The 17,372-nt window shown below is 43.4% G+C and overlaps 1 protein-coding gene across 1 annotated transcript in view; it reads left to right on the forward strand.

Moving 5' to 3' along the window:
• Positions 1-3,830, forward strand: part of Tdrp (testis development related protein) — a 39,376-nt gene extending 35,546 nt beyond the window's left edge. The window contains exon 3 of the mRNA XM_063235023.1: positions 1,349-3,830. Coding sequence (XP_063091093.1) covers positions 1,349-1,694 — 346 coding nt within the window. The 3' untranslated portion in view covers positions 1,695-3,830. The remainder of the gene's footprint in view (positions 1-1,348) is intronic.
• Positions 3,831-17,372: the final 13,542 nt, after the last annotated feature.

A 17,372-nucleotide genomic window follows, 5' to 3' on the forward strand; every position in this document is an offset into this window, starting at 1 on the left:
AGGCAATTTTTCTTTCCTGTTACAAAATACTTGTCACAAACAATTTGAAAGAGGAAACATTAATTTTGGCTCATGATTTCAGAAGTTACAGTCTATGGTCAGCTGGCTCAATTGCTTTTAGAACTGTAGTAAGGCAGAATATCATGATGGTGAGAAAATGTGGAAGAGGAAAGCTACTCGCCTTCCAATGGTCAGGAAGCAGAGAAGAGAGCCAGAGAGAAAGAGGCTGGGGACAAGATATAGACGCCAAGGTCATGCCCTTATGACTTACTCCCTTCAACTAGGTCTCCACCTTGCAATATATTGTTCAGATATGCACTTATCAGTAGATTAATCCATTGATGAGATTAATTATCCTCAATATCCTATCATTTCCCAAAAGCCCAATCTCTGAAATGTCTTTTTAGGGGATATTTTTGATCTTTGCAAGCACACCTGCAGATTACTCTGTGACAGGAGGTACTGTTTCATGAGAAGGCTTATCTTGGTAAGCAGCAGGTAGTTTCCTTCTGTCAGCACCATGACATCTATGTCTGGCTCTTCTGCACTAAGGGCAGAAGCAGCGCCTTGTCTGCTCTTGTAAAGCATTGGCTTTTCCTGCTCTTTTCTCCTGGAGGATTAAGGCTAATCTAGGCCCCTTGGCTACCAGGGGGCATCTGCTGACACAGTAGCATCTCTGGAGTGAGGCCTGGACACTGTGTTCCTCAGTATTCTGGGAGATGGTTCTAGATGGCCCATGGCAGCAAAGCACATGCTTTGTATTCATTTCCTTTTTATAGTAGAGGCATTCTGAATTGTTGTTTTTATTGTGTACCTACCAAACATTTGAGAATAGATTGCTATGAGTAGTCCTACATGCTAAATGGAGTCTTGTTTCCTAATCTGGACCCTGGATTTCATGTATGGCTTGCTCGGATGCCTGAGCACTCCCTCCTTATGGCCTTGAAAGGTTCTTCCTCCATCTACAGTCCTCATACCTAGACTCCTGATTGCCTGCATTACGGACATTTGTCATCCCTCCTGGCTTGAACAGTTATATACTTCATCTTTTTTTGGGGGGGGAGTAGTATTAGGGGTGAACTTTAATAAATAACACTTTCAGTTCTTGTGTCTGAGAATTGAGCCTTTGCTTATGCTAAGAAACACCTCAAAGTATGACTTATACAAGCGTCGTTAACAATGGGTAGTGACTTTTTCCTTATTAAATTTTTGTATTTATTTAAAATGTTTACATATAGCTCTGTGTTAGCATTTATGTAATTTAACAGTTTTAGAAGGGAATTTTATAAAAATGACACATTTATAACATCACTGGATTACCAACATTTAACTCTTTCATCTCCTACAGAACTAATTTACGATTAAAAGAAGAGTTGAAGTCAGAGAAGAAATCTGGATTTTGGGATAATTTGGTTTTAAAACAGAACACACAGTCGAAGAAACCAGATGAAATTGAAGGTTGGGAGCCTCCAAAACTTGCTTTTGAAGAGATGGCAGCTGATACAGGGGACACGTCAAGTGAATGCCAGCGCTGGTCAGGCTGGGAGGCTGATGCAAAGGGTTCCAGCAAATACACCAGCCTGTCTAGCTCAGCATTCAGTTCCCGCTGGAGCCTGCGGTCAGCAGGGAAGCTGGTCAGCATTCGGCGGCCGAACAAGGGTCACCTGACGGACACCCAAGAGGACGTGGAGTGAGCAGGGCAAGCCATGGTGCCAAGTGTATGCAGACCTTGTGCCGCTGCATAAGCTTTGGGGTTTTCCAGGCCTGGTGCCCTCTTCTTCATCTATTTCAGTTGTCAAAGCCTCCAGCATTACAGTAGGAACCCACCGCCTGCATTTCCCATCTGATGCCCTGATGCACTGTGGCTCCCGGGTGAACACATGCAGGTCTGCATTTGGTTGCCTTAAGTGGAATGTATACCCCTTGCAGTCCATGTTTGCTGAACCTGGACATGCGAATTTTTATGTCATACCACAATGACTTGCAGCTGGTCACAAAGTATTTTTGTGCTACCTTCAGCTGCAATTCTGTTTTGTGACCTCTGCATTCTCCCCTGTATCCAACACATGGCCATCTGTGATGCCCTCGGCAGGTGTACTGTCCTCTTCTGCCAGTAGGAGCTTATAGCCCCACAGGCAGGATAAGTCTTTGAGGGTTATGCTAAATTCTGTTTAACTTACAAGTTAAACTTTATCTTAATAAAATTTTTAAAAATTAAATTTTTAAAAACAAATTAAATACTGGGAAAGCAAAGTGAAATGGCACCCCACCTCAGATGCGTGTCCGCCATTGCTGATAGAGGAACAACCTCCAGGCTGCACTTGATGGTAACCTTACTTCTGGATTTTATTATTTCGCCTGAACTTCTAAATACTCATCTTTATTTCCTTCAGAAATTTGCATTTTTAGTTCAAAGATTAAAGAAATATTATAAAGTGAAGATGGATTTTAGTCGCTTGATAATTCTAGTTGGAAAATGTTAACTGTTTGAGTATAGAGTTAAAACTATACACTGAAGTGCCTCTTTTCTATTATTCCTAGGTGTTCAGTTTTTTGAAATGAGATACTTATTGTGATTCAGGTGAGATCTACAGGAAATGTTTTCCCCAAAGATATTTTGGGGGTGATTGGACAGAATCATGCTCTGCTTGTCTCTGTAGACCTGCTGCTGTCTCCAATATGACCTATGTGTCAGGGGCACTGGTTATGTCTAGAAGGATGGCTGTTAGCAGCAGGTGTGCAGATATCTTAGAAAAAGTGGTTTGATAGAAGAACTATATTTTTACTTTGTTAAAACAAAAGCCTCCAATTATATTGTATATTCCTCTCCTGGGGAAAACAAAACAACAAATCCTTGAGCATTTCTATGCTGTTTTATTTACCTGTATGTTTTGTCTAATGCTCCAATAGGATAACTGAATGAACCTGATGGCTGAGCACAGTGTAGTATGTCAGAGTGTTTGTTTTACTTGATCAGTTTGTCCATCCTATAGCTGGCTGTCCATCTGTTCATCCACCAGTACACTCACCCATCCATCCATCCATGTCCACCCACCCATCATGCCAGCCATCTATCCACCTTTTAAGATAAAAAAGTTTACTTACCAAGCCTTGAAAGGAGTATTCAAATAAAAATTAATCTTGAAACTGTGAGCATTTTGTTTAACACCACAGAGGAAAGTTTATGATTTTTGGTATAATAATTGGGAAATCATAAGTATCCTAAGGTACATAGTTGGATGCATGGCTGTGACCTGCCATCTCCACAGAGAAATACTTCTGGGGTGGTACAGATGTGCAGCCTGCTGGGACCCATGCAAGTATTTTGTAACAGTAGCTAGTGTGGGCTTGTTTTCAGGTGCACAGGGATGTAAATGCTGTGCTTGAGACTTGTGCATCATCTGGCTGGCTGCCTTCACTGTGCCTCTGATGGAATGTTAAGTGTCTGCAGTGCCTCACTGACATTTTGGTGCACTTGCCAGGGGCCTCCATGTCATTCTTCCTCTAAAGGTGAAGACTGAGCCAGACTGGGATTAGCATATGCACTGTGAATTTATCTACAAAGATTAATGAAAAAATGACTTTTTTCTTCTGTTGTATCTGGTTTTTAGTATAAATGTTTATTGGTGGGCTCTGGGGGGAAATGCCTTTTCTTGAAAGGGCTTACCAAAGCCCTCACTGTGTTATACAGTGAGCAGACTGGGCCAGCAAGCAGATGGGGCTGTGATTCTGGGCAAGATGGCCCTAGGTGTCTATGACTGTCTTCAGGGAAGCAAGTTTCCACCTTAATGCTGAGGTTTTTAAAAATAAAAGTAATATTTTTGTCTTCATCCCTTGGTAGTTTGCATGATTATTGTCATCCTCTTACAGAAACTTTACTTGATCACTTAGTGCTATTGGCACTTTCCTGACCTTGTAAACCTCATTTTAAGGTTCAGACTATATATTTTCATAAATAAACAAATGGTTTCACTTTGCGTTGTCTAGATGTCTTTGCATATCTGAGCTTCTGGCTGAGCTGTTAGGGTGACTGAGCACCTGCTGCCATGTCTACCTGTGCCCAGAGCTCAGCCATTTGGGAGTCTTACTGTGGCTGGGTGCCTCTCAGGTCCTTAAGCAAATTTCTACCCTCCACATCCTGTTGGGAAACAGGAACATCCCAGCCATGGTACATTTTTACCTAAATCATTTTTGTATTCATCATTTAGGACAGTGCCCCCTGGAAACAGGTCCTTCTTGGGAGACAGAGGCCTTTTACCAACCAGTTCCTGTATGAACTTGATACCTGGGTATGGCCTATGACCTCTGCCTATCTGTAGGTGCAGATGTTCTGGTAGGAGGTGCACAGCTGCCCTAGACAACCTTAGACTGGTATCTCTAGAAGTGGAGTTTCCACTGGCTCTTCTTGTGGCCCCAGGCTAACTGCTGCCCTCCTTCAGTGATACTCTCAGACTTTCTTGTGAACTTGTCAGATTTCCTGTTGTTTTCTGATTTCCTGAGGGCTGAGCATTGTGTCTCTCCTCACACCTTCTCCCTGTGCACTTTAGCTGTTCACTCAGTCTGGTTATTAAAGTCATCTTTCATCTGACACCCCATTGCTGGGGCAATGAGACACCTGCACAGGTCCTGAAGAGAGATGTGATGATTTTGCAAGTTTCTGATAGCTGTTTTAAAAACAGTTGAAACAGTCCCAAAGTTGTTTAACAGGTATCAGAGACCCACCTATAAAGGATGAAAGGGGCCTCTGCCAAGAAGCAAGCCAGTGGGTGGCACAGCTGCCAGGCATATTTGGACTGCAGTGTGTGGCACCTCCTCTTGCTGCAAGGCTGCTTCTTCTGGTGATAGAGTCCAGATCCTGCAGCAAGGGTTGAGTAGGATGAAGTTATGCTCAGTTCATTTCAGGTAAGTGACTTTTCCATCATTTTCTAGTTGTTTCAAAGCTTAGAACTGCCACATACTTTTCTGTTGGGTGATCATCAAGCTGTGCACAACTCTTGCCTCGCTGCCTGGGGCCTTTGACTTCAGTATCTGAGTGTTATCTGTACCTTCTTGCCCTGATGTTGGTCTTGGCCATGTGAGCCACACTCAGGCATCCAAGTCCTGACAGCTGCATTGAGAAGGAAGAATCTCATCAAAAGGAAAACTTGGAATTTTCTAAGAGAAAGTGGTGACACAGTTGTTGAAATGCCAGTTGTTGAAATGTATAAAATTCCCACAGAAAGACTACTTACTTTTGTGGGAACAGAAGGAGCAAAATTGTGATGCTGAGGCCTTTGGCCCTTCTTCTGTGTCGAAAGCGTAGCCTTCACAAGGGCTGGGGAAGAGGGGTGCAGAGAACCAAAGTGTGGGAAGCCATGAGACCCTCACTCCCCTGGCTCTCCTCATCTTCTGTTAAGTTCCAAGAGCTGTCATCAGCGGCTCTAAGCACTCAGGTTTGAACAACTAATGGCAGGGGCCCTGGGATCCAGTAGACAGTATAGTCAGTGCTCATTAGCCTTTGCCTGAATAATGATCTGCAGGTGCTGATGTGCAGATAGGTGTTCCTGGTCTCTGCCTTCCATCAGATTAATGTGGAGGCTCACTTGGAACACAGGCTGTTATGGTAGGTTAAACACTGATGGTCAACTTTACACAAGTTGAATTAAATCGGCATGGTGCTGAATGTAGATGTTCCACCTGAGGAAAGTCGCCAGCATAAATAGAGATGTGGAGAAGAGGAGCGAGGCATTGTGGGTTTCTCTAAGTGTTTCTGTTTGAGCCGTTGGTTATCTTGGAGAAGCTCTGGTCCTTACATTGAGCATCCTTCCTGACTCCAGAGGAGAAGATGTGTGCTGTTTAATTTCCAGGAGAAATTCAATCATGCTGGCTGCTGACATGCACTCAACTGTTATCATCAGAGGATCTCGGGACCTCCGTGTCACTGAGGATGGCTGTAGTGTTTGTCAGGACATCCCTGGTCTTTATTATGAGCATGACTTCTTGGCTCCAGTGTGGAACCCTCAACCTACCAGCACAGCTCCTTCACCCCGATGGTACAGACTTTCTAGCTTCTACTGCTGACCTTTGGGCCTTCCCAGCACAGAGCCATAAAACAGACTGGTGTGAGTACTTCTTGTGGGCTCTAGACCTCCAGTTGGACTCATGGGAGGCATTGTCATGGGTTCTAGGTTTTCATATGGACTCATGCAGGACATTGCTGTGGGATCCAGGCCCTTGGCTGAATATTCCATCTTTAGTGTTGTAGACATACTTCCTGCATTTTCTTGTGTTAAACTCTGGGTGACCATCAAAAATAATATAAATTATGTGTCCTGATTCTAAATTGCTCTCTGCACAACTCTGACTGCAACACAGGCCTAAGACATGGACACTGGGGGTTCACAAGGAAGCTAGCCTCTGGAGTCTCTGACAACTTTCTGTGGTTGGAGTTCTCTCCCCATGGGGCTCGACACTTACTTCTGCATGGGAATGGCCTGATCTCACCTGTATCCTGTCTGTCTGTTCATTCTCAAAGTGCTTCTGGGTAGACAGATAGCTTGAGGGAGAGACACTGTGAGCTGCGTTGCTTGCTGAGTGGTCACTGTGCTGATTGTGGCAGCTTAAGGCCTGGCCACCCATATGGCTTTCTGCAGTCTCTGAAAGTATTCATGCTCCAGGACAGATTCATTTGCCCCTGCAATTCCTGACCACCACCAGGAGCAGTTGCAAATTGTGTTGCTGTGTGGCTGATATATGTTAATTAACATGAAGGGTTTATGTATGGGATGACTTTTAGCTATATCTTTCAATCTCTCTGGAATATAATAAATTTAGAAAGTAGCAGGTACATAGTGATATATGCCTATACTTCTAGCACTTGGGAGGCTAAGGAAGGAGGATCACTGTGAATTTGTTATGGTTTGAATTTGTTATGGTGACCTACAGTGGGCACCAAATCTTCTTTGGGTGTTTGGATGATGTGGTGGCCTGCTCCCAGCTTTTCATGTCATGTTTTTTTAATGGCTATCAAGGTGGCATTGTATCCCCACTTGCAAAGCTGGTGCCCAGTGGGCAGGGCCCGCAGAGAACCCTCAATGAGAAGGGAGCAGGGATGTTTTCTGTAGGGAGGTTTTAATAGCAGTTGCTTTATTTTTTGAGACAGGGTAAGGCTAGCCTCAAACTCTCTATGTAGTCCAGGCTGGACTTCAACTTGAGGCAGTCCTCCTGTCTCAGCCTCCTGAGTGTTGGGATTACAGACTTACACCATTGCAAGATAGCTGGGCATAGTGGTACATATCTATAATCCAAGCACTTGGGAGGCTAATGCAGGTGGATCACTGTGACTTTGTTATGGCTTGTATCTAGATGTCCCTAGCATAGTAGCTGCTTTTCTTGAGTATATCTCACATTTCATTCTGTACCTTGGGGAGGATCACTGGGAAAAGCCTTGGACAAGTGTATGGTCATGCATGGGGCATTCTGGTGCTGACCCTGGATCCACACAGAAGCCAGGTGGACACGAGCACTGTCCTGGGGCAGGAGGAAGAGGCTGCAGTGGGTAATGAGGAGCTTGCTAAAGGAAAGCTGTTTATTGCAGGGTACAAATCAGTGCAGTGTTTGCAGAAAATGTCTTTCCCCTGACTTCCCGTGAAACCTAACTGAAAGCATCTGCTATCAAGTAGTTTCTATGGGTGTCACTAGGAACTTTTTTGGTTTTAAGGACAGAGAGAACTTACTTATGTCCGATCTCAGGTTGTAAGCATCTTTATGCCCTTTTTTCCAATACTAGAGAAAAGGCAGAAACAGATCAACTGGTACCAAGAGCAAATTGATGTGAGCTACTTGGACATTTGTGGAAGGCCAGGAATCTGTAATAGTCTCTCAGCTCAGCAGTGCAAAAATGTGAAGCCTGGGCTTCTGGAAAGTTTGTCCTGATGGCCAGGATCTAACAGGCCAGGCCAATCCCATGTTGTCTTCTTCTCAAAGCCTCGGAGGGCAGCCTTCAAGGGAGAGTGAGCAGATGGCAGGGAAGGGACCAGGGTCTGTGTGGTGGACTGAAGTTTATTCACTAATGTGAACACCCTACATCCTTGTTTCTTTCATCTACCAGTGTCAATCCCCAGTATTCTTATTTCTCTGCTGTGATTTTTAGAACATAAGATGTAACAAAGTAGTTATAATAGCCACTCAATTATCTTGGCAATCTGTATTTTTTAAAAAGCTAGCTGGTCCACTGTAGCTTAGTACACTGGGATCTGGTAGCTTTGGATAGAGGAATCCATCATCCTGGTGATGTGGACATCCTGGTGATGTCTTTATCAGAGTTGAGACCCCGCGACCCACACATCTACAACGTAGTCATTGTAGATGTATCCTCACATCTACAACGACTAAGAAGCATAACAAGCTGTGTGGCTGATATATGTTAATTAAGATGAAGGGTTTCTGTATGGAATGACTTTAGCTATATTTTTCAATCTCTCTGGAATACAATAAAGTTAGAAAGTAGCAGGTATACAGTGGTATATGCCTATACTTCTAGCACTTGGAAGGCTAAGGAAGGAGGATCACTGTGAATTTGTTATGGTTTGTATCTAGGAGTTCCTTTAAAATCTCATGCTCTCATAGGTAGGGCTTTTTGGAGCAGAATGGGTCCAGGGTATATGATGCTGGGATTAAGCCTATGTGGTATTAAATTAGTCAACTCATTGGTTTAGCACAGTTCTAGGTGTGGGTAGTGGATAATGGATAATGAGGCGGCCCACCTTGGCTGTGGGTGGTATCTCCCAAAAGGTTTGTGGAGTGGATGAGATTAAAAAAGAAACGGGGGGGGGGGGGCGGTTTACTTCTTACCTACCCTCCTATGGACTGATTTTCTTCTGCCAGTCCCGCCCTGCCTTGGAGCCAGCTGACAATGCACTGAAAGCTGTACAATCTGTTAGCTCAAATAAACCTTACCTCCTTTCACTTCAGATGTTGGGTATTTTGTCCCAGCAATGAGAAAAGTAACTAAAGAGTTCAAGGTTAGCCTGAACTAAATAGCAAAACTGCCTAAAAAAAAAAAATTGGAAGAGTAGTGTCATTGCGCACTTGTGTCTAGAAAACATGCCTTTCACTATTTCAGCACATAAGGAAATAAAGTAACTAGGTGGTGGGTGCGTTGCTTTAGGTAGCCCCAGGGTGAAGTGAAGGATGACGGTCATGGCCCTAGCCTCCCCTCTTCACCCATGCATTCCCTTGCTGGCTCCTATTGAGTAAGAGTGCAGATGGTCCTGGTCATCTACCCAGATCATAAAGAGACTGAGCTGCAAGTGGGGCCACATTTGGGTCCAGGTGGCTCTCAGGTAGGCTGTGTGGACCCAGCTTCTGGGTCATCCCTTTACTTCATGAACTTTCAGAGGACGATGTAGATTGGTGTTTGGGTTTCTCACTGGTGGAAAGCCTTATGGGATTTGGGGCCTGTCTATTTGGGTCTTGCTTTCTTGCGTGTGTGCACAAAACTGGCCCGAGATCTGGGTGTCACTTTCCTTCTGCTGGCTAGGAGCCGCCCAGAACTACTGACTGATTTTAAGTTTAGACAACAATCTGGCACAGCAGAGTGATGGAGAAAGGGGTTTAATGAACCAGACAAAAGCAGTCTAATGTTTTTCAATCAACATTTCACTTCCCTAAAGTAGAAAACCCAGCTCAAACAGCCAACTAGTTTGAGGACTCAACAAGACTTTCTGCCAAAAATTGTACTGGAAAAACAAAACTGGAAATCAACAGAACAAAACAATTTTAAGTAGTTGTTGTAAGTCCACTTAAAATAATGATGTTTAGGCAAAATGATGTAGGTCATAGCAGCACATCCATCATCCTGATGGGAGCCTGGCTACCCATACTCACTGTTTATCCCTTCTGTCACTTTCACAACTGCCCCAGGGGCCTCGTCACTCACCTCCATCTGTCAGGTGAAGTGCTGTCCTGGGGGCTGGGTCTGCCTTGCTATTTTATGGAGAATCAGAAGCAGAGAATTCCACTGGTGAGCACCTGGGGATGTTCAGATGGAGACGCAAGTGTGGGCAGGGAAGCTATGTACTCCCAAGAGAGACGCACAGGGCTTTTGGTCAAAGTCATGTTACATGTATACTAGAAAGTGCCTGGGCTGTTTGAGACTGAGCTGGATCTGGGTCTGCCAGTACCTGCGGTATGGCTGGCCACAGTTCCCTGTGGCCAAGGCCAGGGCACAGCATTTTGTCATGGGTAACATGTTTTCATCAAGCATATCTGCCATTTTCTGTTTGGGTGGAGCATGAATTTTACTAGAGGTGGATGGGAGCTGAGTGGGCAAGCCAGAGGATTATAGAGCTGTGGGGATAAGGTTCCTTCAGGAGTTTGGGCAATACCTTGCTTTGCAAAATAACTACAGAGTTTAGAAAGTTCCTCTAAATGTTAGTTACAAGATAGCCTAAATCAGCCAGCTTTATGCAGATATTTTAAAAAATGGCTTGTACTTCGATCATTTAGAATCTTTCAGCTGCTCAAGTTTAATTTCATCCTGAGAGCCAGAAGCTGTGGTGGGTCTCTGCTCAGCCCCTCCAGGTCCTCTTTCTGCTTGCCCTTCCTTTAAGTCTGGAAGAGGTCTGCCGGCTTAGCTTCGTGCAGGGGGTTCACATCCCAGTAACTGCTCATGGAGGAGACCGATGTCAATGCAAACCAGGTGTGCCTTAGGAACATTCAGAGTGGGCCTTGAGCATGAGGGACATATGGGGCTTTTGCTTTTTCATTCCTTCAAACAGATTACATTCTCAATCCTTGAGGTATTTTGGAGGTGAGACGGCACCAGGAACAAATTATGATTAAACCTCCAAACTGCAGTTATTACCATATTACTTAGCTATTACAATTTGGCTTACTTTGGCTTTGTCAGAGGAGACTATTTCATTTTTAGAAACCTAATATAAAGTCTGGCTGGGGATATAGCTCAGTGGCATAAGCGCTTGCCTTGCGAGCACAAGGTCCTGAGTTCCATTCCCAATACCAAAATAAATAAATACAAAAATAAAGTCTGTCAGCACCACAGTTCAAAGTCAGAATCATGCAGGACACTCAAAAACCTAGCTACGCATGATTTGATAAGTACTGAGTGTTTTAGCTTTGAGTGGTGCACACAGAAGCTGCTCATGGGCAGCCTGAAACCAGACACCTGCGTGTGTGTGCCGATCTGCAGAGCATAGGTGCTCCTGTGTAACTTCTGATTCATCCAATAGCCATACTTACGGTTAAGTTCTCCAATTGTCTGGAAAAGGTCTTTTTGCTGCTTCCCTCCCTACCTCAAAACAGGTACCATGATTTCCAAAATCTTTTAAAATTGAAAAGCCTGCATTCTTCTTTTCCATGGTTTTTCCAGAATATGTTACTGCTTCTTTGTAATGTTTAGTAATTCCTCCATCCTGTGTATTTCCTACAAGTTAGAAGCTAGGAAAAAACAATTTATTAAATTCAAGTTAAATCTTGTCCTGGGAAGCTCGTGGGTCCAGGTGCCCTGCTGCACACAGGCTGTGTGGCACGGGGGGCTTCTGTGTGGCCTGTAGTCTGTACACTGCTCCAGCTGAGCCTGATACTCTCCTGCCTCCTTGGGCAGATGCTAGCTGCACAGTTGATCAGCTGCAAAAGTCCTAAGACAATCTCAGTACTGAAATAAGCAAGTGGGATCACTTCATTTCCCTCCAGACTTGACAGTTTTAATGGTTCACAGGAGTTTTTAAAACCCCAGAAAGAATGAAAACCATTTTCACCACCTTGAGATCAGAGTACCTGGAGAGCTGATGCACTGTAGGTCCATTCTCTAGGGCAGTAGTGTCAAGCCTTTTAGTTTTCAATGATAACAAACAGCTGGCTGTGTCCACGTGCCACAGGTTTACCATCACTGTTCTAGGGACAATGGGGGCATCTTCTTCTCTGATTCCTGGGCAAGGACAGAGAGGTATGAGCAGCTCAGAACCAAATCTCATCTGTACATGGAAGCTGTGAGCATGGAAATAAATGCAGGCAGCCTGGGATACACAGTTTAAAGTCAACTGGGCTACACAGTTCAAAGTCAACCTGAACTAAATAGTGGACTGTCTCAAAAAACCGAAAACCAGCAACGAGCTAATGTTTCCTACTTGGGGTTTGTAGAAGGAAGATGTATAATGTGGACAGTGAGTCTCTAACACCTTTCATAGCATTTGTTCTTGGGTCTGGGCAGAGGCTCTAGAAGGGGGAAGGGTGGAGAGATGGCCACCATAGTGCATAGGCAGGACCTAGGATCAGCCTGGCACAGAGGCTCTACCTAGGATCAGCCTGGCACAGAGGCTCTAGACACTGAAGTGGGATGGACGCATGGCAAGGTGAAGGTGGATGGAGCCTTCTGACGGGGTGGGGTGGGATTGGGGGAGAGCTTCCTGGTGGTTCTAGGAATTTCACTTTGTCTTGACCCTTTCTGGGGTCATCTTCTTCCTGAGGTCCTGTGACCATGCTCTGCTGCCTACTGAACCTGGGTTGAGAGCTCTGCTGTCCATGCCATGGCCTGCTGCTGTTGCTGAAACCTCATGGTGCAGGGTATATCTCTCCTAGATGATGGCTCTGTCCTCCCTTCTGTGACAGTATTAATGTAGAGGGATCAGTGTTTTCAGAAATTAATGCCTTCATGTGAGTTTTCAGAGGTGCAAAATAAGATTTTTTTAACTTAGTGATAAAGGTTGGGTAAAATTTTTGTTTTCAAAACAAGTAATGATATTGGTCTCTATATAATTACTTCTAGTTAATTTTTATGCTAAGTCAAAATAAATGTCAGGAGTTTTAGATAAATACTTTTATGATGTAGAAACTTTACAAGTTTAGATCATTTAATATTTTCAAGAAAACTAAATCTGAGTCGGGCATGGTGGTGCACACCTATACTCCCAGCACTCCAGAGGATGAGGCAGGAGGATTGCTGTAGCCTGGGCTACAAAGTGAGTTCAAGGCCAGTTTGAACCACACAGCAAAACCTTCCCTCAAAAAAGACCAAAACAAAAACAGAACAGAGCACCTTAAATCTGGATGAGATAGATGTGATGTAAGATACTGTTTTACTGTCATCTTTTTGAGAAATGACTTTGTTTTTCTTCAGAGATTAGAGTTTCAAATGGCTCCCTGGAAACTTTAGAACTGGTGCTATAAGTTAGGAGATGGTAACAAGCTTTGTTCAGTAAGATATCTGCAGACTCCCTGCACATGCACAGGAAAATGTGAATTCCTTTGGGGATCTGGACTGTTGATCACAAAGGCTCCGCCCTTGGGAGAAACACCTGCCTCTGGGTCTGTGCAGGAGGAGGGGGTGTACCCCAGTGCATGTTGTTCCTTTAATTTCTTACTTGGGAATATGAGTCTTCAAAAGCAATTTAAAACACTTGAAATGTGTATCAATTATGAATAATTATATTATTTTTAAATTTTTGTTTTTTTTTAAACTTTTTACAAAGAGCAGACACTATTTTTGCCATAAGAATAAGTATGAAAATACTATAAAAATCATGCAAGATTTTAAATGGGAAATGTCAAAGAGAAGACAGAGCTGGCAGACTAATACCTGTGGCCCAGACCTGGCCTGTGACTTGTCTTTGCACAGCTCAGAACAGTTCTGTATTTTCAAATAGTGAAAGACTATAGAATATGAAATTCTCATTTCTTGAGTGGCCGATTGGCTCATGAGCATGGATGGTCAGTGGCTGCACTGTGCATCTCTGTGGGGAGACTGAGTTGCAAATACTGTCTGTACTACAGAACAAGCATGTGGACCCTGGTACACAGTGCGTGTCCTCGTGCTTCCAGCCTCAGTCAGCTCCTGCCCAGTCTTGTTTGAATTATGCTGAAGTAAATCTCAGACATCCATAATTTCATCCTATGTTGTTTAAATTAAAAACACTGAAAATTCATCAAGTAGATACAAACAGACATGTGTTAGGCTTCTAGAGCTTTTGATTGATTCATGCATGGCCCAATGCTGGGATTATAGGTGTGAGTGCTACACTTGCTCCAAAGCAGGCAGCCTGCATACAGTATAAAGGAGAGAAAGAGGCTTGCTTTTGTGCTCCTTTTTTTGGTCTTGCTGCTTTTGCTGTCGTCCACTGCCATTAACTGTTGCCCTCTGTCATGTGCCACTCTGCCATGGAGTCAGTCGAGTACGGACTGAAATCTCCACAAACTGTGAAATAGTAAATAAACCCATCCTTCTCTAATTTTGGGCATCAGGTATTTTATCTCAGCAACAAGAGAAAAGTAACCAACGCAGCGTGGCTTAATGCAAAAGTCCTAAGACAATCTCAGTACTGAAATAAGCAAGCAGGAGGGAACACTTTCCAAGCTTATCCAGTAAGGCTGTTTGTACTCTGTCAAAATCAAAGACATCACAAGAGAATGATTTGACAGACCAGCATAAGCAAGCAACACTCAATCCAGGAACGCACAGCTGTATGTTCAATCAACATAGTAATCAATATAGTAATACTACACTTGAACTTGAAAGGACAAAAGCCTTCTCAGCAAAGGCAGAAAAAGCGTTTGACAAAATCCATAGCCCTTCATGATTAAAACAAACTAGCAACTGGAGGAAACTTCCTGAGCTCAGTGAGTAGTATTTATGAAAAACCTACCACTGAGGTCATACTTGGTGGAAAAGGCTAAGAACATTTTATTAAGATCAAGAAAATAAGGAGCCAGTTCTTGCTGTCTATTCCAACACTGTGCAGGAGACTAGCCAGCAAAGTCAGCATGAAAATGAATTAGAGATGGGCATGGTGGCACACATCTGTAATCCCAGCACTTGGGAGGCTGAGGCAGGAGGATTATCTTGAATATGAAGCCAGCCTGGGCTACATGCTGAATTCAAAGCAAGCCCAAAATACATAGGGAGACTCTGTCTCAAAAATCCAAAAGCAAACAGAAAACAAAGGGAACAAAGGGCGAAAAAAAGCAGAAAGCATCTAGACAGAGAGGAGGAAGTAAAACCATGTATATATGTAATGAACTGATTTTGTACATAGCAAATCCTAAGGATTCTACAAGTATTTCAGTGAGGTTGCAGGATATAAGATCAAAATACTCTAAGCTTATATGACAGACTCTAAAAGCCTTTTAGGCAAAAATTATGCATAGTCAGGCCCTTACACATCATTGTGAAGCAGCCCAGTTTCTGTATAAGGCCGTAATAGTCTGTGTACACTGAAGGCAGACAGCATGTTGTCACGAAACTTACGCTGACCTCCCTGGTCAGGTCTTTTCTTGCTCACACATGTTCACAGATCAGGTATGAAATTACTATGCCTGAATCTCAAAACTGACAAAGGGAAGTTACAATTGGCTGTTGATACTGGCTTTATGGGCAGCTGTTAAGTGTGGCTCTCCAGAGCCAGTGCAGTAGCGAGTGGGCCCATCTGGCCCTGGGGTCTTGGGGTCCTGAATCTCACTTCGCTGCAGATTCGAGTCACAGTTGAATCTATCCAATAAGGATGAACTTTCTTTTTGGAGGCCCTGCAACAGAAACTGTGTTCACATGTATCCTTCAAATGTATCTGTGACCATGACAACTCCAGGCCCATCTCTGCTGACACTTCAGCCTCCTGCTGGTGACTCACATAAACTGTCCCCTACTCTGCATCCTGGGCTCTCCTGTGCAGCTGCACCAACATGCACTGCAGATAGTGGGCAGCCCCCCACCATGAGTACACAGAGGGAGCTGCTAGATCCGCTCTGCACTCTCAGTGTGGTTACTTTTTTTTGAAAGATTCTTGTATTAGAAAAATGTGGTAATTATCTTTCTGAGTCTGGCTTATTTTGCTTAACAGGCCAGGCTCTGGTTCCATCATTTCCCTGCAAGTGACATAATTTCATTCTTCACAGCTGAATAATATTCCATTCTGTATAAATACACCATATTTTATTCATCTGTTCATCCATTGATGGGCACCTAGGCTGGCTCCATGCCTCAGCTTTTGTGAATTATTTTGCAATAAAAACAGGTATGCAGGTATCCCCACACCATGCTGATTTTAATTTCTTCAGGGACATACCAATAAGTGCTATAGCTAGGTCATTTGGTAGCCCTATTTTTATTTTTCAAAAGGGCTTTCATACTGATTTCCATAGTGGCTATTCTAATTTACATTTCCACAAGCATCACAGAAGTACTTTCTCCCTGCATCCTTGCCAGCATGAATTGTTTTTTGTATTCTTGATTACAGTCATGAGATGAAATCTTAATGTACCTTTCATTTGCATTTCCCTGATAGATAAAGGCATTGAGTGTGGCTACTATTACTGGAGGAGTTACTCAGTTTACACAAGTTAAATGCAGATATGCATGATTCCATAGCACAAAAAAGCATCACAACAGCTAAAAAGTTATAACCCACTGGTGGAAAGAACTGGAACTTGAAGAGGTTAATATTCTTTTAAGAAGAACTTAATATGAAAGAGACAACATTCCAAAAGAGAATAAGCAAAGAACATACAGAAAACACAAGTGGCCAAGAAATACAGATGAAATGTCCCACCTTAAGTAAGTACATAGGGGAAACGCCCCATCTTACAGTAAACCAATCATACATCCAGGGCTTCAGTTGTTATAACAGCACCAACAGAGCACCCATGTTGCACAAAAAATGGACATTCAATAGTCTCCTTTTCAGAAAGGCTGCCAATCTGGAAATATGCTGAAAGCTGTAAGAGATGTAATCTGTAACCACAGTGCCACAAGAGTGGGTGTGCAATGGTGCTTCTAGATCACCAAGGTTCATAACGTTATCAGATGCAGCTACACTATCCTGTGAGCTGCAGTCAGTGAAAACTGTGTTTCCAAGTCACATGTAAGATGCAGGTGGATGATCCTGGTTATAAAATGGCAGACAAGTTGTTTATGGTTTTTGAAGAACTTACTCCAGGGTTCACAAAGAGGCTTTTGTGCCTGTGCTGCACCTGAGGGGTGTTGTAATTCTTAAGTCATTTGTGTCTGTTCAGTACAAAAGGTGGGGATGAAAACCCAGAATCTTTTTGATTCACATTGACAACTTGGCAGACTTAGAAATTTTAAAGGGGCTGGGGATTTAGTTCAGTGGCGTAGCACCTGCCTAGTAAGTATGAGGTCCAGAGTTCGATTCCTGGTATTCCTCCCACAAAAAAAACTTTGCTTTAGGGTTGGGGATATAGCTCAGCAGTGTGGCACATGCCTCGCAAGAGTGAGGTCCTGAGTTTGATTCCCAGGTCCAAAAAAGCTTTTTTTGTTCATTGTTTAGAATAAAAGTTCTAAACAATTTTTTAGGAAACACAACCCATTCAAAGATGAAGTACACCATGACATATTTACACTACAAATGCAGAAGGGCAGTATC

The sequence above is a fragment of the Cavia porcellus genome, unplaced genomic scaffold (assembly GCF_034190915.1).
Source record: "Cavia porcellus strain 051 isolate PalLab524CR breed Dunkin Hartley unplaced genomic scaffold, mCavPor4.1 scaffold_24, whole genome shotgun sequence".
Classification (NCBI taxonomy): Eukaryota; Metazoa; Chordata; class Mammalia; order Rodentia; family Caviidae; genus Cavia; species Cavia porcellus.